The 21,548-nt window shown below is 35.9% G+C and overlaps 3 protein-coding genes across 6 annotated transcripts in view; 2 read left to right on the top strand and 1 right to left on the bottom strand.

Moving 5' to 3' along the window:
* Positions 1-86: 86 nt before the first annotated feature.
* On the bottom strand, positions 87-10,599 carry LOC126768600 (vacuolar protein sorting-associated protein VTA1 homolog). The gene is made up of 4 exons (XM_050486786.1): positions 10,250-10,599; positions 9,759-9,909; positions 8,329-8,486; positions 87-1,525 (listed from the first exon to the last, which is right to left on the bottom strand). The coding sequence occupies exons 1-4, from the start codon at positions 10,428-10,430 to the stop codon at positions 1,056-1,058; spliced, it is 960 nt and encodes a 319-aa protein (XP_050342743.1). The 5' UTR covers positions 10,431-10,599; the 3' UTR covers positions 87-1,055.
* A 979-nt stretch (positions 10,600-11,578) lies between these two features.
* On the top strand, positions 11,579-19,080 carry LOC126768774 (GTP-binding protein Rheb homolog). The gene is made up of 5 exons (XM_050487069.1): positions 11,579-11,737; positions 11,826-11,897; positions 12,053-12,260; positions 12,684-12,813; positions 14,504-19,080. The coding sequence occupies exons 1-5, from the start codon at positions 11,689-11,691 to the stop codon at positions 14,591-14,593; spliced, it is 549 nt and encodes a 182-aa protein (XP_050343026.1). The 5' UTR covers positions 11,579-11,688; the 3' UTR covers positions 14,594-19,080.
* A 645-nt stretch (positions 19,081-19,725) lies between these two features.
* The window catches only part of LOC126768431 (uncharacterized), a 46,234-nt gene continuing 44,411 nt past the window's right edge, over positions 19,726-21,548 (top strand). For all 4 annotated transcript variants that reach the window (XM_050486475.1, XM_050486476.1, XM_050486477.1 and 1 more), the window contains exons 1-2: positions 19,726-19,820; positions 20,238-20,365. In XM_050486475.1, coding sequence (XP_050342432.1) covers positions 19,733-19,820; positions 20,238-20,365 — 216 coding nt within the window. In that variant the 5' untranslated portion in view covers positions 19,726-19,732. The remainder of the gene's footprint in view (positions 19,821-20,237; positions 20,366-21,548) is intronic.

Here is a 21,548-nt window from a genome sequence, read left to right as displayed (position 1 = left end):
ACTAAATAACCAAAATGTTAATCAAATAAATGTTAATATTTAAACCGAATCAATGTGAACATTATTAATTACATGAATATCATTACAAACTGAGCAATGATTATAATATATATTTAAAATAATAACTATAAAATTACATAAAATAATTATACAAAACGTAGTATATGGTTGACTTGATTTAATTGCTTGTAGATAGCAACACTTTTAATATAATACATTATTATAAATTTAATTACAACAATTAATTTAAGTAAATAAATAAATAAGTAATATTATAAGAGTCAAATTAACTTTAATACCAAATTATTACATTAATAATAAAAGTGACTATGGTGTTTAGCATCAATGAGAAGCGAAGCTTTTACATTACAAAAATACTTCAATATATTAAACACAATAAAATTCAGTATACAAGTTTATGGTCACCAGCATACATTGTGTGCAATATTACAAAACTATTTGGGTGGAATGAGTGAATCAATTCAGTTGCAAGAATTGATAAATACAATGAAGTATGTTAAGAGCATCCTACCCTTGTTGCATCATCACAATATAAGTTTAAAACACATTCATAAGACACAATATTGTATTATAATTATGATGAACGCTATCTACTCGTGGTGGTGACAAAAAATATATCCAGTTATCGTGATCAATAGAAATAGTTCAGGGATATCCTCTATTCAAAAATTAAAAAAACGTTTGAAAAGTGGATATGAATCAAGAATTTCGAGCAGCACATATTTAACTTGCGATTATTTATTCAAAAAATAAACACCAAAAGCAAAATGGAATCTTAAAAGCCATCGACATACATATAAATTGTACTAAATGACATTAACGTTCGTTGTGTTTTTGTTAAAAAACGTCTGATAGCTTTGATGCGACATTAATATTTATATATATCTAGTATGGTGTTATTTTTTTATTAAAAGTTTACTTATACATGTGCCGTTATAATTTAAGCAAAGTTGATCGCTTCATAGTAGATTAAATAAATTTTGTAACAATAATCAGTATAACATGGATATTATACAATAACCAAATGCTGTATTTTAAGCTGGATCTCGACCTGTCTGCAGCAACTCGAGCGCATTTCTTAAATTCATAATGGCCGTTTTAATATCATCGTAGTTGAGAGCACTGCTGGCCCACTTGCAATACTTCTGAGCTTTGGCTATTTGATCGGGACTAAGTTGCGCCACGCTCGTGGAGTTATCACCGTAAAATGTATTCGATGGTGTGGGCTGTGGCTGTTGCGAGGGATCGTACGGGACAAAACCTCCGGGGTTGGGGTCAGGGGTGTACGGGACCGGGGGCAACTGCGAAGCAGCCTGCATCGCCGCGTTGGGGTCAGGCAGGCTGTTGTTGAAGCTCGTGGGGACCGTTGGAATAGTTGGAAACGACGGAGTGGCTGGTGTTATATTGGCGAAACCGAATGACTGCGAGTTAGCGGTTCCAGGCTGGCTGCCGTTATTACTAGATTGCTCGTCGTCCTGGCTTGAATTTTCCGACTGCATTGGACCTAAAGCAATGTAATACAATCAAATATATTAAAATTTTGAAATTTAAATATGTTTGCAGTTATGACGAGAATAGAAAATATATGACCACCGTTGTAATGCGTGAAGGTCACACGTGTTTGTTATTATATACTTAAGAATTTTATAACATAAACTAATCGGATTGTAGATGGAAAAGCAATATATCATGGAAAAAATAATAACGATTTTAGAACTACGTTATCTTTAGGATAATACTTTTGTTTCAGCATTATACTACTACTATTTTGTTAAATGTGAAATATGTTGAAAGCTACGTATCATACTATGTGGTTTTAAGTCTAAATATTATTGGTTCCCTTTCATAAGAATATTGATATGAAAACTGTTGATGTAATAATTTTTTTTAGAAAGAGACTATGTTAGTATGAGAACGTCGATACTACGAACTGAACGACGTTTGATGGAGTCAAGGAAATTATGAAGTTGATCCGTATGGGAATAGACGGTGCGTCGTATTCTCTGTTTAACTCCCTGATCTAACACATCTAACTAGTAACTTGGAATTTGCTGCCTATATATCCTTTTAATTTATCAATAATGCTCATATGAATTTATTAAGTGTAACGATACCCAACTATAAAGTGCAATTGTTGGAAACACCGGCCGACGCACAAAGCAAGTCTTGGTCAAAGCATGGGTCGTTAGCCTTTTTTTCTTTTCTTTTTTTTTCGCTGGAAAAACGCATTTACGCGTTTCCCCCACATGAGGTGGGGGATATGTGGGGCTCGCCGGCACTGAAGGCGCTGCAATACCCACTAAAAAACCAGCGGTACCCACTCCGTCTTGTCGAAGGGGCGTCACGGGATCGCTTGCTCATTCTACCGTGACGCACCAACGGTTGGCCCGCTCAAGCGGGCCTCCATTCTTACGGGGTTCTCGGGGTACAGAGTACCCCCCTAACCCCAGCGGCGCTTACGGTGAGAGAAGAAGGTGAGCATAGCGTCGGCGCCTCCTCCTGGGTCTTCTTCGGCGGAGCGAATCAGCGGCGGCTGACCTCACCTCTCGCTCTCGCTCCGCGACCTCCTTCTGCAACATAACACTCTCGCAAAAAGAGACCATCTCCATTCAACAACTCTCGCTGCCAACCATAGAATTAATCACGCTCGGCAACGAGATGTCTCCGCCAACTATCGCCGCTAAGGTATGCCTCTGGGGCCCCCACGCAGCACACTCCGTCAAAGTGTGATGTGCCGTGTCCAGTGGCGCACCACACTCATGGCAGGAGGGTGATATCTCCCGCCTCGCTATCCCGTGCAGGTACTTACCGAAGCAGCCGTGTCCGGTAAGCACCTGCATCAGTCTAAATGTAAGTGTGCCGCTCCTTCTTGTTACCCAGCGATTCAAGTGGGGGCGGATCGCCTCCACTGTCACCAGGCCTGCTGATGGGGATTCCAGATCCTCCTCCCATCTGCGAATGAGAGCTTGTAGGGCTACAGACCTGATTCGCCCCACCTCCGCTGATCCTAGACGGTCGCCATTCGCCCTGGCTTCCCCGAAATCCCGAAACTCGAAATCGATGCACTTCCGCGAGTACCTCGGCCTGGAGTTCCCAGGGCGGATCACTCGCAAGAAGTGTCGCCGCCGTCTACGACACCGTACGGTAACCTCGTACCGCTCTCACCGCTATAACTCTCTGCGGTCTCCTCAGAAGAGCTCTATTACGAGCGGTGAGAGCGTCTACCCATATGGGTGCACCATATAGCGCCATGGAGCGCAGTACACCGGCGTATAATCGCCGGCATGGAGATTCCGGCCCTCCCACATTAGGTAGGAGGCGGCCTAAGGCGGTTGCGGCATTAATGAGTTTCGAGCTCAATTGGACAAAGTGCTGCCTGAAGCTCCATCTTCCGTCCAGGATCAGACCCAGATACCTCGTCTGGGTCTTCACCTCTATCACTGTCCCTTGGACTGTGATACACGCTCCACTAGGGGGACCCCGACGTGGACCGTGGAATAAGAGGTTGGTGGACGTTTTAGAGATGGAGACCTTCAAGCCCAGCATTTCTATCCGGTCCATCGTGAGCGACGTTCCAACTTCGGCCGCCTCTTGGAAATTTCGCCCCGTCACCGTGAGTAGAGTGTCGTCCGCGTAGCACAACAGCCCCATCCCGGGAAGGACAGGTGCCTGCAGGAGCCAGTCAAAGCCGACGTTCCACAGGATTGGGCCGAGAACGGACCCCTGTGGAACGCCACAGCCTACCTGACGTCGAACAATTCGCCCATCGCTCCCCTCCCAGAGGACCATTCGATCCTGGAGGTATGCCCCCAGAAGCCTCCTAAGGTAGGAAGGCACCCCATGATATTGAAGCGCCTCTCTTATTGTCTCGAAAGGAAGACTGTTGAAGGCGTTCGCCACGTCCAGCGATACTGCCAGGACCACGTCCCCTCGGGCCACCGCCTCCATGGTCCGGGTCTTTAGGGCGTTCAGGGCGTCGATGGTTGATCGACCCGCCCTGAACCCGTATTGAGCCTCTGAGAGACCTGGTCCCACTTCCTCGAGATGCTGAACAAGACGGGCAGCGAGAATTTTCTCGAAGAGTTTGCCCGTCTCATTCAGCAGTACAATTGCCCTATATGCTGAAGGAGATTCTAGAGGACGACCCACCTTCGGCAACAGGACCAGCTTGCCCTCTTTCCATGGCTTTGGGAATTGCCCGCTGGAAAGACACTTGTCAAATAGTTCCCGAAGCCTGCCACCTAGGTGTTCCAGAGCGTCTCGCAGAACACGTCCTGGCACCCCATCCGGACCCGGCGCAGTGGTTCTGACCCTCAGACGATCAAGGGCTATCTCCATCTCTCGCTCCGTGATTTGGGTGGAGCCACAATTTCTTCTTCGATCACGGAGCGAGGAGCCATTTGCGGATGGACATGCTCACCCGGAAGGGGGAAAAGCTCCCCAAACAGGCGCAGGAGAGGCTCCGGCGGCATCGTTTCTGTCACGGGAGCGCCGTGGGTGCTAACTTTTCCTCGCACACCTCGGTACGGGCGCCCCCATGGATCCCTATTCAGGTCAGCCAACATCTCCTCCCTCGCTCGTTCCTTGGCCCGACAAATTATCTGTTGCAACTCCTTTTTCAGTTGGCCAGTAACTGTCCCTCTAATTCCGTGTCGAAGCCGTTTCGTCTGCGACAGCGGATGTAGGCCCTCCGCGCCCGGTTGCACGTCACTCGAAGTTTAGCAATTTCGGACGACCACCATTACACCTGACGGCGCGGTGTTCTACGTAGGGCCCTCGGCATGTGCGCATCGCACACCTCCTTAAGAGCGTTGCGCATGCAGCTGGCCAGCTCTTCTACATTGGTGTCCTCCCACCTTCCCGCGGAACCCCATCGCTGCACGATGGCGGCCTCCTTGATCAGCTCGCGATCTAGCTGGCCAAGAGACCACCTTGGGAGCGTGGTTGGCACCCTCGGAGGTTCTATTGGCCTGTGGGAGGCAGAAATCTCAAATCGGATGTATCTGTGGTCCGACAGAGTCTCCACCTCTTCTTCCACTCTCCAATTCCTCACTCTGCGTGCAGCGACAGGGGTGGCGAATGATAGGTCCATCACGGAACCTCCGTTATGTCTCACACAGGTTTGAACCTTCCCTCTGTTGAGTAGGGACAGGCAAGAAAGTAAAGCCCACACCTGGACGGCCTTTCCTCGCGTATTCGTGGCTGGATTTCCCCAGGCGCGTGATTTGGCATTAAAGTCACCGAGGACCATAGTCGGTCTTGGTGACTGTCTGGTTACCGCGGCCCTGACAGAGTCGAGAAAAATATCGAACTCTGCCAGGCTGCGGTTGGGAGAGAAAAACGTACCTACAACTGAATACTCCCCCCATTCCACCACTACGTATCCCGAGCCCCTCTCAATGAGTGAGAGGGGGGGACCCGTTACGCTACGAGTGACGACCGCCACGGTGTCGTCTAGATCTCCTACCCAGTGAGGTAGGGGAGGGACGTAATAGGGCTCGCAGTCTCGATCCCCCACTCTGCCATGGACTGCAGTAGCAGGTCCTGAGCCCCAGCACAGTGGTTGAAATTCGTCTGAAGGAATCTGTATACTTCTCTCATGTCGACATAGCAGTTTTCTCCTCGGCCTGGCGCCGTCCAACGTTGTTGTGCTGGCTGCCTAAGACCACCTTACCCTTTGTGATGGGTGGATTGCACATCCTAGTCCCCATCGCGTGCCCTGAGGGCTTGCCGGCGTCTGCACAAACAGCGCAGCGCAGCTTTCCGTTGCAATCCGCTGATTTGTGGCCATCGAGACCGCACCGGAAGCAAAGGCCCCCTCGTTCAGCCTTGGATGGGCAGACTGTATTTGTATGGCCAAGGCCCAAACACTTGAAGCAGCGCAGAGGGCGCTGCTCTAGTACGCAAACTCTGGTCGAGCTCCACCCAACCAGGAGACGACCGGCGTTGGACACCTTTCTTGCCGCAGCTATCGGACATGTCACGATGGCCATACCCATATATCCGGGTCCACGTGATACATCGTCACATCTTACCATTTCAGTGGGGCAATTTCCTGCTCGAGCAACTGCAGCGATAATTTTTTCCTTTGTGACGGAGTCGTCTAGCTACCTTTATATCCAACCTTTTTATGGGACGGACGACGCTGGCCACTCCATCCTGCACCGTGCGGAGCTGGTCAGCCAGCTTATCGGCCTGGTCTGACTGCGCCCTCGGCAGCTCCAACACTCTGGCCCCTGTAGCTGATCGTCAGACTTTGAGTCCGCCAGTGATCCCGAGGTCCTGCAATTTCACGCCCTGCTCGGCGCGCTCCAAAACTTGGGCATACGTAACGCCCTTCTGCTCCGCTTCTGGCTGCAGCGTTACCACCACTGCAGCTGTGCGAGAGGCAGCCAATTTGGGCTTGGCCGTCTCTGGTGCCTTAGACATCGTGGACGCCACCGTGTTTGTGGTTCCAGCTGAAGGGGAAGTATTTTTCCCCTTTTTCCTCTTTTTGACCATAGTGGACCAGGACGTCTTCTGGACCATTTGTGGCTGGATCGTCTCCAGCGTGATTGCGGCGTTTGAAGGGTCAGCGGTCGGTGCCGGCGGAGATACTGGAGTTGCCCGCTTAGGTGCAGGTGCTGGTTGCGGCGGTAGAGCCCGGCTGGCCGCCTGCGCGTATGTCGGCGCATTTTGTAGCATCGACTCCCGCTGTTTATCTGCAGCTAACGGAGGGTGTTGCACCTTCGCAGGCAGGAGGCGCTCTTCTAATCCCGCCATGTGTGCATTAAACATAACGCCGACTGACGACATTATGTCCGCCTTGAAAGCCTCCATCGTTTGACAATCCCACGCAGAACTGTTGGAAGCCTCAGCCCTTTTTTTTTTTTTGATTTGAGACCGTCCACTTCCTTACGCAGGCGGCCATTATCGGCACGGAGTTTTCGTGTCTCTTCCGCTTCCGTGCGAGACGCTAGGGCGTCAATTATTCCCTGCAGGGCAGCCACTGACTCCTGCAGTTTTTTGGAAACTCCTTTTAGTTAGGAGGATTTTTGCGCCACGTCCAAAATGAGGGCTGCATTGCGGCCAGCCTGTGCGCGAAGTTCTTCCGTGTTCATCTTCGCCGGATCCTCCCTAGCTACTGATGCGAACTCTTCAGAGTCCAGTATCGCCTGCGAAACGTTCTTTTTGAACGCCCTACTCCTCAAGGAACGCTCAAACGCCTCTTCCTTGGCCTCGGCGACCTTCTCCTTGAGCTCGGCCTTATCCCGAGCGAGGCCACTACCGCGCCCCCTCGACGCTAATTTACTTCGACTATCGAGCTTACTTTTGGCAGCCATTGTCGTTTCCGTGTCCGTATCGGAGTCGGAGTCAAAAGTGGCGAGCCCATCATAAGGCCTTTTTCGGCCAATCAAGGCGTCGGACGGCAACTCAGTGTCGACGTCCATCGCCAAAAACAAATAGTGCTACACGAATAACAATAGCACTATAACAATTACAACAAAAAAAAACAGGGTCTACAAAGACCTAGTCCGAAACAATAAATCCACTCATTACGCAAAACAATAGTCCATGTACAAAGCAGAATGTCCAGATGTGCCGCATAAGAGATAACAACACAATTTTACAACGCCAGATGTCGTTTGAATTCATCAAATCGAACAATCTTCGCAGTAAACACAACCTCACTCAACGACGTCCGAACGTCGACTGTGGGTCGTTAGCCTAATATTTTAAAACTTTTTTTTATTTAAAAATATATTTATATTTTAAAACTTTTTTTATTTAAAAATATATTTATATTTTAAGTCCTTATATTTAACTACAATCCAAATATAGCTGTTTAGGTACGACGTTATTAACATTATATGAAAATAATAATAAAAATGCAAATCAAAGTATACTTCTGTCTCCATGGGAAAAACAAACAATTATTAATTAATCAAACTACCAACTAGTTTTATCTTTTGAATGTTCATAATGTTTAGTGTTTTCTAACTTAAACATGCAACAAAGGTATCAACATTTTAAGCTATCTAAAACATGTTATTATGCAGATTTACGCATACCACACCACTTTAAGGTTTTGTTTGGTCGAATTGAACTCTTAAAAAAGGATGCAACATTTCATATTTTCATTCATTTGAACTAAATATTAAGATAGAAATAGATTCAACTTTGAACTAAAATAAAATTATGATGTACATATGATATGCTCATATCTCAAGTAAGTACTTCTGGTAGTAAACATATTTAGATAAAATATTTACATTTTTTTTAATTGGTTAGTAATTTATTATATTAAATATATAATTTAAATATTACCTGGGACTGGAGTCTCTCCATTTTTGAGACAGTTGTGAATATAAGCGGCCTTCCATCGAGCATACTTGCGATTTTGGGTCGCTTCATCTGTCAAGTCACCGAATGTTGTAAGAACATCATAGATTACTCCAGCTGTATAAAATGCCTTAACAATATTCCTAAAAATATTAAATAATGTATTTTGATATATTCTATAATGTAGTCAAAACTTGTTATTGATACACACATATCCTATCCTGATATTAAATATTGCATATATTTTATATAATGTTTAGAATCTTGCGAATATAACTCGAAATCAGTTAGTAGTATATCAGTTGTCTGGTTTCCATAGCACAAGCTCTGTACAAGCTTAATTTGGGATCAGATGGCCGTGTGTGAAAACTGTCCCAGAATATTATTATTATTATTTTATAACTACAATACATTCATATTATTGTAATTAATAATTACCCATAGCCCTGTACAATAGTCAAGCTATTTTATTCATGTTAATCAAGATAGAAACATTTTTATCATTATATCAATTATTTTATTTAAGATTAAAAAAAATGCATGTTGTAATGTTGAGTTACCATTGTGTCATGAAAGTGACATCATACCGAGCAAGAAGTACCATCGTGATACCATATTTTTGAATTTATTATAGTTCTTACATACCTTGTTTATAATATAAAATTAATTAGGTACATACATACATTGCTGTTGTTTTATATAGTACTATACATTACTACTTGATACTATAGACTCGTCACATATTCTATGGCCAAACAGAGATACTTAGTATTGTTGTATACCGGTTGAAATGGTTAGTAGGCCAGTGTAACTAAGGGGACATAACATCTTAGTTCCCAAGTTTGGTGGTGCATTGGTGATGTATAGAATTATTAATATTTCTTATGACACCAATGTCTGGATGGTAGTCAACACTTACCATTTGTCCGCCCACCAAACTATATTATAAAAAACATATTTATATAAATTACAGAACCTTAACAAACAAGCATTTTTTTTCCTTTCAAGGTGCTACTAGCTTTTACTGTTATATGAACTGCTTCAGATATATTTTTGCAGGACCTATCTTTTATTTAATGTTTGATGTTTGACAAGCCGGGTGGCATGGTTGGTAGATTCTTACCTTTCACGCCGAAGGGGTGGATTCCCACCCAGGACAGACATTTGTGTACATGAACATGTCTGTTTGTCCTGAGTCTGGGTGTAATTATCTATATAAGTATGTATTTACAAAAGAAAAGTAGTATATGTAGTATATCAGTTGTCTGGTTTCCATAGCACAAGGTCTGTACAAGCTTAATTTGGGATTAGATGGCCGTGTGTGAAAAATGTCCCAGTTAAAAATAATATCCATACATACGTATGTAATGTAATGTAATATTGTACAATAATGACAGATATTAATTTACGCTTACTTTCCGTAGTTTTGTTCCTGATCTTGTTTATCAGCAAATAAGAATAATTTGAGGGCATAGTTTTCCAAATGTGCTTGAGCTACAACTTCACTGGAAATAGCTTCATTATCCTTGTAAATCTTTTTGGCTTCTTCTAACCAGTCCATTATTGCTAAAATCAGATTATTACATCTTTTAAGCAAATTGTTAAGTGAATTTAATTAAAATTAGCCAAAATAAGTTGATATCCCATAAATGTATAACTCATAATAAAAATAATTTGCACCTAACACAATTACAATGTAATAAGCAAATACATATAACAAAGGACAACATATAACAAATATATTGCCTACCTACCTAATTTGATTAGAAATAAAATCTAATAAAAAATAGTTTTGTTTCTATTATGACTACACAGAAGAATAATAAGAATAAGATATGTATAGCAAATGTGTGATGTAACTTGTTATTGTAATTTTTAGAAGAATTAACAAAGCATTTGCTCTTACCCATTAAAACTTTTGTTTCTTCAGATGTCTTTTTATCAGTTACTTTAAGCCCAACTTGTAAGGCATGTAATCTGCACCAGTAAGCCACAACAGGGTCTCTGGAGTCATGTTCTGCAGCAGTTTTTAAGTAATGTTGAATCGACTTCAGACTAGGTGGGCATTCTGGTATATTTACCGACATTTTCACTTATCTATAAAGATGCACACTGTAATTTATGTATTGAGATTAATATTGAATGTCAAAGTCGAAATTATACTAAGTTTAAAATTTAAAAAAATTGAGATATTTTCAATGAATCAGTTTATTATGTTATTTATCCTCATATTTGATCTTAATACTTTGACATTTAATTTACGTTTTATAACTTAGATTTGAAGACATTGACATTTCAATATGACTCATTTGTCATTTCTCTATTAAAAATGGAAACGTATGAAAACCGAATATCGATTTAAAATTAGATTAAGTATCTTAGATATTTAATTTAAATGAACCTAATTTGTATATATTTATTTTATATTTATTTAATATTTTTGTTAGTAGAAAATGAAAACTTCAAATTTAAATACAAGACGAGATCAATTTTAATAACTACATAACCTTGTAGTAATAACTAATAGTCCCGAAATTGAATAAGTAAAATAAAAGCAATCATGAGGTAACCATTACTTTTTTTAAGTAACAATGTTTATTAAATTATACAACCACTATTTGGTTCAAACCTTCTCCTCAAAAAGAGGAGAGGAGGCCTTTAGCCCAGCAATGGGACATTCACAGGCTGTTACGGTTACGGTTACGGTATTTGGTTTTATCAATGTGTTATTTAATAATATTTTATTTAAGCCATATCATCGTCTGTACGGTGCGAATACGTTTTACGGCTTTTTTCATGCGTTCATTTAATATTTAAATGTTATATTTCTAAAACAGAGTCTGGTTCATATCGCAAAGCTTAAACAGTGACTTAATAAAGTTTTGGAATTAATACTGATAAATAAACTGTTTCTAGACATGACATTTTTGGATGCTTACTGTATCTTATTAAAATTAACATTCCCCTTAGAGAGCACAGGAACTGAAAATTTTTGTTACGTTGACTTGTAAGTTAATCTTAAAAAATATACATATATATATAACATATTTAGTTGTCGTTATACAACTATTTTAAGTTATTTTATAAATTTATTCAAGGCTTGTTAACTTGAATACTTTGGAGTTAAATCTTTAGCTATATACATTAGTTATGTAAAATAGTCTGTTTTTATGAGCTTGTCTATGAAATTTTACTCCGTGAATGGGGTAGTGCGTAGACGGATTGACATTTTACATTTGTGACTTGACAGATGTGTGGATTGTAAATTGTATGATTACAGAAGTTAATAAAATATTCTTGTAGTGTTATAAGTGAAGTGTTGTGATCCTGAATTTATTGGTTAAAATGCCATCAAAACAGAGAAAAATTGCAATGATGGGATATAGATCTGTCGGTAAAGTATAAACGATCTCCCGATGAAATATATTTATGCGTCTAATTTATTGTTGTGACGTTATGTTTAATAAAAAAGTGTTTTGCAGGTAAATCATCTCTGATTATACAGTTTGTGGAAGGACAATTTGTCGATTCGTATGATCCTACTATAGAAAACAGTTAGTAATTATATTATATTTGTTATGCTAAGATTATTTTGTTTTGTGTATATTCGCATATGTAATATGTAGTAAACTATATTTCACGATTGAATTCCCTTAATAGGATTACAGGAATCTTAACACTAATAAAATTATTCATTTTTTGATACCAGCGTTTACAAAGTTCATCCGGCTCAATTCGACAGAATATGAAGTGAAATTAGTTGATACAGCTGGACAAGATGAATACAGCATCTTTCCGCTTCAGTATAGTATGGATTTTCATGGATATGTTTTGGTTTACTCCATAACTTCGAGCAAAAGTTTTCAAATAGTACAAATAATATATGATAAGCTATTGGATATGGTAGGAAAAATACAGTAAGTATTCTTAGCTTTATTTTGCACACAATGTTGTTAATATTTCATAAAACTTCATAAATATTTCATAAATCTGATTATTGTCATTAAATATATAAGATTTTTGTAGCATACTTATAAGGTTGACTGTTCTTATCATATCTGCTCCAAGCTATATGTCATTGTCAAAACAAATTGACCTCTTGGCACAATTAAAAACCACAAAGCAAAATAATGGGATTTGATTGACTTATACAAGAACATTATGGAAAATATATTGTAGTATCTATGTAAAATTGACAATTATTTTTAAATGTATGCTTTAAAAATTCTTGTATTAAGTTCATCTATTATAACTTAAACATTAATAAAATAATTAATTGTATTCTGTGATATCTTGTGATATCTAATTTCCATTTACATAATACTAAATCTAAATTTTAGTGTACCTATTGTACTCGTTGGCAACAAAACAGATTTACATTTAGAAAGAAAGATAAGTACAGAGGAAGGAAAAAGATTAGCTGAAAAATGGAATGCAGCCTTTGTGGAAACAAGTGCTAAACGTAATGAGGTAAACATGTTTAATGATTGTCCTACTTGATATTGTTCTTAGAAAAAGAAGCTCAAGTCAAGCTTGATTAATAGCTAAATTTACATGTTTATGTAGACACATGAAACTATTAAACTCAATCAAAATAATAAAACCATGCACCAAAGGCATGGACAACAAATTTATAGTGATTACTTACAAGAACAAAACAGTTACATGTCATTTAAACAACAAAATTTGCAACACTAATTTTCCGTACAGGATAGTGAAATAATTTAATCACAAAAGAAATACTAGTTGTCATTTGATAGTAATTTATTGCTTATTTGACATATATTTTATTACACAAAATATTATATTTATAATTATATAAAACTATGGCAAATTCTAGCATTTTATGCAGATAATACTATAACTCTAAATACCACTATGAATGAATGATAAAGACACCAGTGCTTTCTGGTGTCTTTATTAAAATATAATTTTTATCAGATATTAAACTAATTACCGATGTTAGTTACTGACATCATTAGCTTCAAGAGGCTTTTTTTGGATTTAATTTTCAGCCTTTAGTGATTGTTAAAAAACTATAATCAAATAATGGGTTCCGAAGAGTTTCTGTTGAAGAATATAGTAACTTGACAGATACATTTCTTGACCCTTGAATTTGGACACTATGGAACCATAGTAGTAGCTAGTATAGAGTTCCATTTCATTTATGTATGACCATAAATTTTTAAATAACCTTAACATTTTACTATCTACTCTAAAGCATCGCTGAGAGTCAAAGAAATAGCTAATTTCTTGTTTGACTTTGATCAAATCAACCATCAGAGTACAACATCACACAAACAATTTTTTTGTCAGATTCACGATAGTTATATACACCAAGCAAGAGGTGAACACTGAAGCTTAAATACATTTCTCTTGCTTCTATTTCAAACCAGTTATATATAACGTTTTGGCATTCTGTTGTATATCGTAAAACTGTGGAGGCATAATTTCCACCAACCACTTGCCTGCACTTGTAAGCCACTTGTTTGCAGATTTGGAGCCATTTACAGATAGTGTCAAAACAAAACAGTCCAAACGTTTGTCAGCGGATTTTTTAGCTCTGGTTTTTTACCTCACAGTGTTTCGTACCTTAAATTTACCTAATTTTACATTAACTATATAATAGCCACAAAACTTTTACATATCTCTCTTTGGAAGATTACTTTGAAATATAATTTAAGGATGATGACACAAAAAGATGAAATGTGTTAAAAGTTATAACTTTGTATCACTTAGTGTAGTATGTAGTATGTCAAGTAATTGAAAAATATCAATACAGACACTTTTGAAATTTTGGCCTCTGATAGGCGACTATTATTGCAAACGATAATAGAGGTGGGTTTTTTTTCTATCCAATGATAAAAGTAAATAATAGAAAATCGTGGTGTTGTAACGTAAGTGACGTTATAGAAATACGAAAGCATATTTTGTTAAAATTTTTTTGTACCAATGAATGATGCGATTAATGCGAATAAAATAAGGAGGGTGGAGGTGTTGGGTATCCTATGTTCGTTTCTGCACCCCTGGCAACGTATGTGCAAAATTTGATGATGATCGATTTGTTGTTAAAACGTGAACGCGTAAAAAATCAAACGGATTTATAACATTGGTAAGTAAATAGATAAATGTATTAATTTATGTTAATTTTACATTTCAGTCTGTAACGGACATGTTTCACGCGATGCTGTCCGAGATCGAACGATCAGATGGACACATGCCCGAGAAGAATGGATGTGTTGTTTCTTAATGAAAACACTCTAAGGACAATGTGCTTATTTATGCTAAAGTGAATTAAATTATTGATAGTTTGTGCACAGCTAATGTAATAGCAATAATTGATTTTTAACGAGCAACCGTTTCAGAGTTTACTGTGAATGTCTCGTCAACGGGTTGTCTATACTGACATGCATCGCACCTCAAGTGATATGTGTGACAAGTGTTCACAATCTGTTCAATGTGACCACCTCTTTATATTTAAATTCGTCTTAGTAATGACTATATTTTGTTCTTTTACCTCATAGATAATATATTTTACTTTTTTTTTTTTTGGTAACTTGATGCAAAATTTTTAACTGTAATTTGCACAATATTACAATAAGATCATACAATTCAGGTTTCGGTTTCCTAATATTGTTAAAAATATATTGTATCAAAAGATTCAACGTTGGCATATTTTTATAACACAAAATTACTATGTAAATAGATATTTGTATAACTATTGGCGATAATTATACATTAGGAAATTATCTTAAATAGTCAATCACACTACAAATAGAAATAATAATGAAAGGTAATGACTACGTCTCGTTATATTTGATATAAACAAAACATTGACAAAAATAAATATAATTTTGGTATGTTCTATCCGGCATAACGAATGTTTTAACTTTTGATGTTAAAATTTAACGAAACGAATTTTGTCAAATTATTTTATGATTCAATGATAAATGGATTTACTTATTTTCATTATACCTCGCGTATTATTATAAATAATTCGATATCGTCGATTCGATATTATTTATAGTGTTAAATAACCATTACTATTATTGTATCAACGTGAAACGAAATTATCGCCAATATATTATCGACATCTATGAGCAAGCATTACCACGTAGTTGCCACATTACAAAATAGATGACATTGATTAAATAAATATAGATATAAGATAACTAAGGTGTAGGAGAATTAATTGAAATTGTGTGCGAACAAAACCGATATAATGCCTTTGAATTTGTGACGGTATACATAAAAAGTTTAATTTTAATTTTGCACCTGTGCTTTAAAGCGACGGAGGAACTTGTCCTTTTAGCTTGAGCGCAATTGTTGTTGCTTTAATATGGTAACATTATTGATAATGTGTTCAAATAAACTACGAATGATGCGCGATACTACCAAATAGTAGAAAATGTCATTCAAAAGCTTAGATATCGCTTTTCTTTAGAATTTCGACTTTATTCAAGCTGCGTGTTCACCAAAGGAAAATTGGCAAGTTCTGTGTCATCAACGCTGGTTGAAGACAAACTTCCGTTATCTACAAAAAATAGATACAATGTCGTTTAATATAAATTGTTGATTACTTTTTGAGGAAGTGCGAACAGAAATTGCCAATTATTTCTGTGAAAACAAACCTTTACACGTCTTGCTTAATACATAGCGAATAGTATAAACAGATTTACACTATTTTCTAGACATAGTTAGTTTCTATTTGTAAAGTTTTTGTAGATGTTACATTTTTTCTATTTTTAATAAAAAAAAAGCATTTAGAAACAATTAGGATATATTTTAGCTTAAATAGCGGTAGCCTGTTGAATGTAAGGGTTAACAGTTTTTACTACATAGTAAATTAAAGTTGAAATATTTGAGGAGCTCCAAATTCTAGCTAAAGGAACAAGATTTATTCATCATCACTGTCTTTTGTGTATTTTTATAAAATAATTGTATGCAATTAACTTCTTAATTTGTACGTACAGTACATACAAAAATATATTTCTAATTTCTTACACCGGAATTCCAAAAATTTTAATGGATGTATTTTTTTGTTGTATATTTTTGTGTAAATTATTATGTTTAGGCTTGTATTTGTGGATTATGGACAATTTATTTTGATGAAAGATAATGTTTCTTTGTTTTGGAATCATATTAGATTATCTTCTTTTTTGCCCCAATATATTCCCGCTCTCGAATGATATAAATATATCTTATGATTTGTACATAGATAACTAATTTATTAAAAATCAGAAAATTTACTTCTTTTTACAATTGCACAGATTAATAAGAAATAGGGGCATTCTCTTTTTATATATTTTAAAATGTATGTATATGTGTGATGAAGAAAAGTCATCTTTATTATATTTCTCTTTATTGTTCAGACTTTCGATTTGTGTTATTTTAAGCTTGTATTTATAATTAGTTTAGTGTAAATTTGAATGTGTTCCTTTTTTGTTACCCTTATCAGTTATCGGCCATACTTATAAAACAACTAAGCGACTGTTTAGATAAACACTGATTTATCTCTTTCTGTCATTCTAGATTTCACATTCGAAAGAAGAAGACAGCATTGTTTAACTAATCACAGCTATACAATGTTTTTCAGTAAGGCCTAATGTGGTAAAAAGGGTAACATGCTTCATCGTCGCCTCTATAGATATCTACGTCAGATGTTTTCGTCTTTTGTTCTATTAACAAAATAATAGTAAATATATGTGTAATTATGTTTTAAATCCAAGTATAAAATATTTTTTTACATATGCTCGGCAGGATCGAACTAATTCTATTTGGATTAAATAATTATAAAATATATTTAAATGATATATTTCCCATTTAGTACTTAATGATCTGATCACATTTAGGCACAAAAACAACTTTCTAGACCAGCGATACTCAACCTTTTCTTTATAAGGCCACAAACACTCGTTAGTCATGGTGTCGCGGGCCTCAAATATAAAATATTTAGGTAATTAAACAACTATGAACGGATTTATCGCGTATATTTCAAAATAAAGTAACATCAAGTGGGCCAACCACAAAAGGTTGAGTACCTCTGTTCTAGACTTACGTTGCCTAAGAACTCAATATTACTTTCTACCGCTACCCATAGCGACATTGACCACGGTTAGTTAAAAAATAATAATAATTATGTAATCTGTTTTCAGTGGGATTTTTCTTATCCCAAAAACGTATATGATGATGTTTTTTTTTTTATCTTACCGTCAGATTTTGAAACTATGAGCAGTCGGAATATATATTTTAACTAAATACTGTACGCACATTGGTCGCCTATTGCGTCATCAGCTGTCACTGACAATTCACTTATTCATCATTCAGACTAAAATGAAATAATGAATCTGATTATAACGAACATTTCAGAAACTTGAGGTCAGTGTAATAATTTAATAAAAAGAATGACACTTCGAAAGGATCACATAAAGTTAAAAATTGCGGAGGGAAGTTATATTGCGCACTCCTTCTTAATTCAAAATCAAAATCCGTTCTTAGTGCGTCTGTATTACAAAATAGAGAATGTCTATGGTTTATTAATCTAGCTGTGCGTTGATAGTCGGTTAGTTGGAACATCTTACGGGCCTTTTATATGTGTAGACGATTTGATTGAACCTAAAATGAAAACCATGTCGTAGGTAATAACTCATTTCAAACAGCTTTAAATGGATACGAATTTTTTCTCTTCGTTGCTATATATCGTGTTTGACGTCACGCTTAGCTTATAAATATAGCTTGTAATTATGTACATAAATTTTATTTTTATATTTTAGTATGATACAACAATCGATCCACATTGTTGTTTGTATGGCACAATATAATTAATATACCTAATTGTTGTTGTAATATACTTATGCTTACAAGTTCGGAATATTTTTTTTTGAAATACCAGGTTTCTGTTAATATAAATACAAATCACCTTTATTATGAATATGTTAGATACTTTTATTAAAATATTTTATTTTATTTGTATAAATAATAAGTTCAGTCATAGTTTTAATTGTAAAAAAAAATGTACGAATACAGTGTAATTAACAGCTTACCCTATACGCCGAGGTACGAATTGCTACCTAGGTTTCGATTTTTTATTAAATATAAATGGATTGAACAGTGTGTGTGTGCTATAACTAGTAATTCAATGAGAATGGGACTAAAATAAAGTAATAATATTGAAGACCGAATTGCGTGGTCTATGGTAAACTCAAAGTCATTCATCAGATTTTAAATTTTTACGTAATTATTAATTTTGTATGTAATAAAATTATTAACATTGTTTTTATAATGTAGTTTGTTACAGATAATAAAGACAAGGGTGACATAATACATCATAGGTAGGTGTAATGTCAAATTTAATTTCTTTAAAAAACTATATTCCGGGTTATTGCGTATAAATATAGGTGTTGGAGTAATAAAATAAGTATGTTTAGACATTTTTTGTGTTGATGTATATCCTATATAATATTTTTGTATTAATTGTTTTACATAGAATGTTAATTGCAAGTGAAACAAGGTTATTAGGTTTATAAAAAATTAAAATAACATTTTAACAACGAGTTAACATTAATTTCCCACTGCCGGGCTTAAGGCCTCGTCTCTTATCGAGGAAACGAACACCATGTATACAAACATAGTGAAAGGTAATTGTTCACTAAGCCATTGATGCAATTCCTCGGCGTATGTTGTAGACTTTTTGTACATAAATGATTACGTGGTTAAATTAAAGAGCTATCAATATTATCCGCGCTTTTCATTTTCCTTATTATCTATGTAAGCAACCTTACTGGTTAAAAGTATTAAGTAATAAGGAATTATTTGATTAGGTGTTAGTCAAATAATCTGTAATACATAGTAGTATACATTATATTGAAACATGTTTACTCTTCGCGACCTTCTGGACTTAAGGATAAGCAGTTAAAATATGCATATTAATCGTGCCATTCGGCCATAATCATCATCATAAGTTCATTTTGGTTAGCGAAAATTATAAATCTTTGTAAGTAAAATAACAGTTCAAAGTACAGTTCCTTAGTTTTTTATGTAAAGGCCATTTTAAAATGTATTTGTCATTGATTTAATTATTTACTGCAGTACAAATAATTGAAACAATTACTATATATAAGACAGATGCAAATAAAAAATATAACATACATATAAAAAGAATCAGGATGTAGGTGTTAGACAATAGATGTAAGACAAACTTGGATTTTAGTCTAGTAATAAATCCTTTTTAGCATCATATTTTATGCATCATGCCTTTAATTTTAATTAATTTAACTGCAATCAAACAACAAAAGAATAATACGTACGATTGTATAAAATTATTTTCGAACGTAAATGTCACATTGACATTTAATTGTTATCAACAACTAACAACAAGTTTATTGTGAAGATGGCGACGACTGGAGTTGGCTTTCGATGGTTAGATATTTTAGAAAAGGAGTACGACAAAGCATGTGTCGAATTAGATGCTTCTTTGTGTAAGTACTATTTCCAATTATCAATTAATCTTAGTATTTTTTACATAATGTTTTTTACAACTTGTTCATTTATTTTACAATTCTCTGTGTTTTCTCGTTGTATGTCGTCTGTATTATCTTGAAAACACTAACCACACAAAATTATATAGTTTAATAGAATCCCCTATTTATCAAATTAAATTAAACACAAAACGTCAAACATGTGTTGTATCAAAATGGTCTTAAAAAAAACCTAGGTTCTTCCTAATCTACACTTTACATACTAATATTACATACACTTTATATACTAGTTCTTTTAGGCTTGGAAATTTTTTGGCTTAATCATATTTTTTGAAAAGTGCCTATAAATTACATTAGAGTTACATTAAGTATTATTTTTAAGGAACATTTTTTAAAACAGCTATTTATTTCTTCCAGCGGAGTTAGATACAGAGGATCCCGAAGTAGTATTCACATCTCGTCAGAAGATTGCAACTCTTAGTTCATGCTTTGCACAGTTGACTCACAAGGCTTTAACAATATTTCAAAACAGTGCAAAACTCGAGGTATGTGCATTGCATTCTTATATATATGTTTTTTTAGAATAAACCATTTATTGATAATCAAATAAACAAAGTGCGAAATGAATCTACTCTTAGGTTAAGAACATGTAATAGTCAACTAACTATGAAAAGTTCAAAGATTTTAGTATAGCTATATATAGTTAAAGTAGTTTAAAACTTTCAAAGGGAGAAAAAAAAATACACATCTTAATGGGAGAATAGTATTTTATATACAAATATGTTCTTATAAAGTAATAAAGAACATATATATTTTAAAACAGCTTACTACATGCTATCAATATTTATGCGTTTATGTAATTCGACAAGATTGAATAATGTCCCCTTAACATATTTTACTCTTAACATGAAGTAATGTTAAAATATGGTAGTTAAAAAAATTCTTGTCAATACATTCTTTATAAAATTGAAACACTTGGTAAATTTAAATAATTTATTAGAATAAATTTTGTATTTATGTATTTGCATATTACTCAAAGAAATCACTTCTTTTGATTTAATATAGAGATTGCAGTGATTGTAACCGAGTTTAGATATAATTTCAGTTTTTAAATATGACCTTGCTATCACTTTAAAAAGATTCAGAATGTCTTAAATTGTAAACTGAGAAAACCTGAGTGTTTAATAAAATGAATGGATTTAACACCTTATCATCAATATTGTTAAAATTATTGATGAGTCACTTTTTGGGAGCCATGCACATCTTCAATAAGATCTTTGACGGAACTGTTGCCAGGTCAGGTAACATGTATTCAATGGTCATAGTAAAAAATGGCAAAAAGTTTATTAAGCGGAAAAAGTAGTTGTACAAATTTTGTGCCAAAAAATGCTTAAGAAAAAATTCAAGCTACAACAAACTGACATAAAATGGGGCAATATGTGTAAAATCTTATTAAACTTATAAAGGGTCTTACTTACTAACACAATTCATTACAAACAAAGACTCACTCAAAGCTTAAATATAAGCCGTCTTTCTGTAGGCCAAGTGAGATTTGGAGGCCACTACGTAAGTATTACACTAAGGGTACAAATAGTATTTAAATATTTTAAGTAAATACACCTGATATGCCTATTTTGTTTTAAAAAAATAAAAACAATATAAATACAATGCAGTGGCAATGAAAAGCAAAATGTTCTGTAGTGACTATCATGTACAAATAATTTTGTA

Source organism: Nymphalis io, chromosome 5 (assembly GCF_905147045.1).
Source record: "Nymphalis io chromosome 5, ilAglIoxx1.1, whole genome shotgun sequence".
Lineage (NCBI taxonomy): Eukaryota > Metazoa > Arthropoda > Insecta > Lepidoptera > Nymphalidae > Nymphalis > Nymphalis io.
This window is presented reverse-complemented; position numbering and strand designations above follow the sequence as displayed.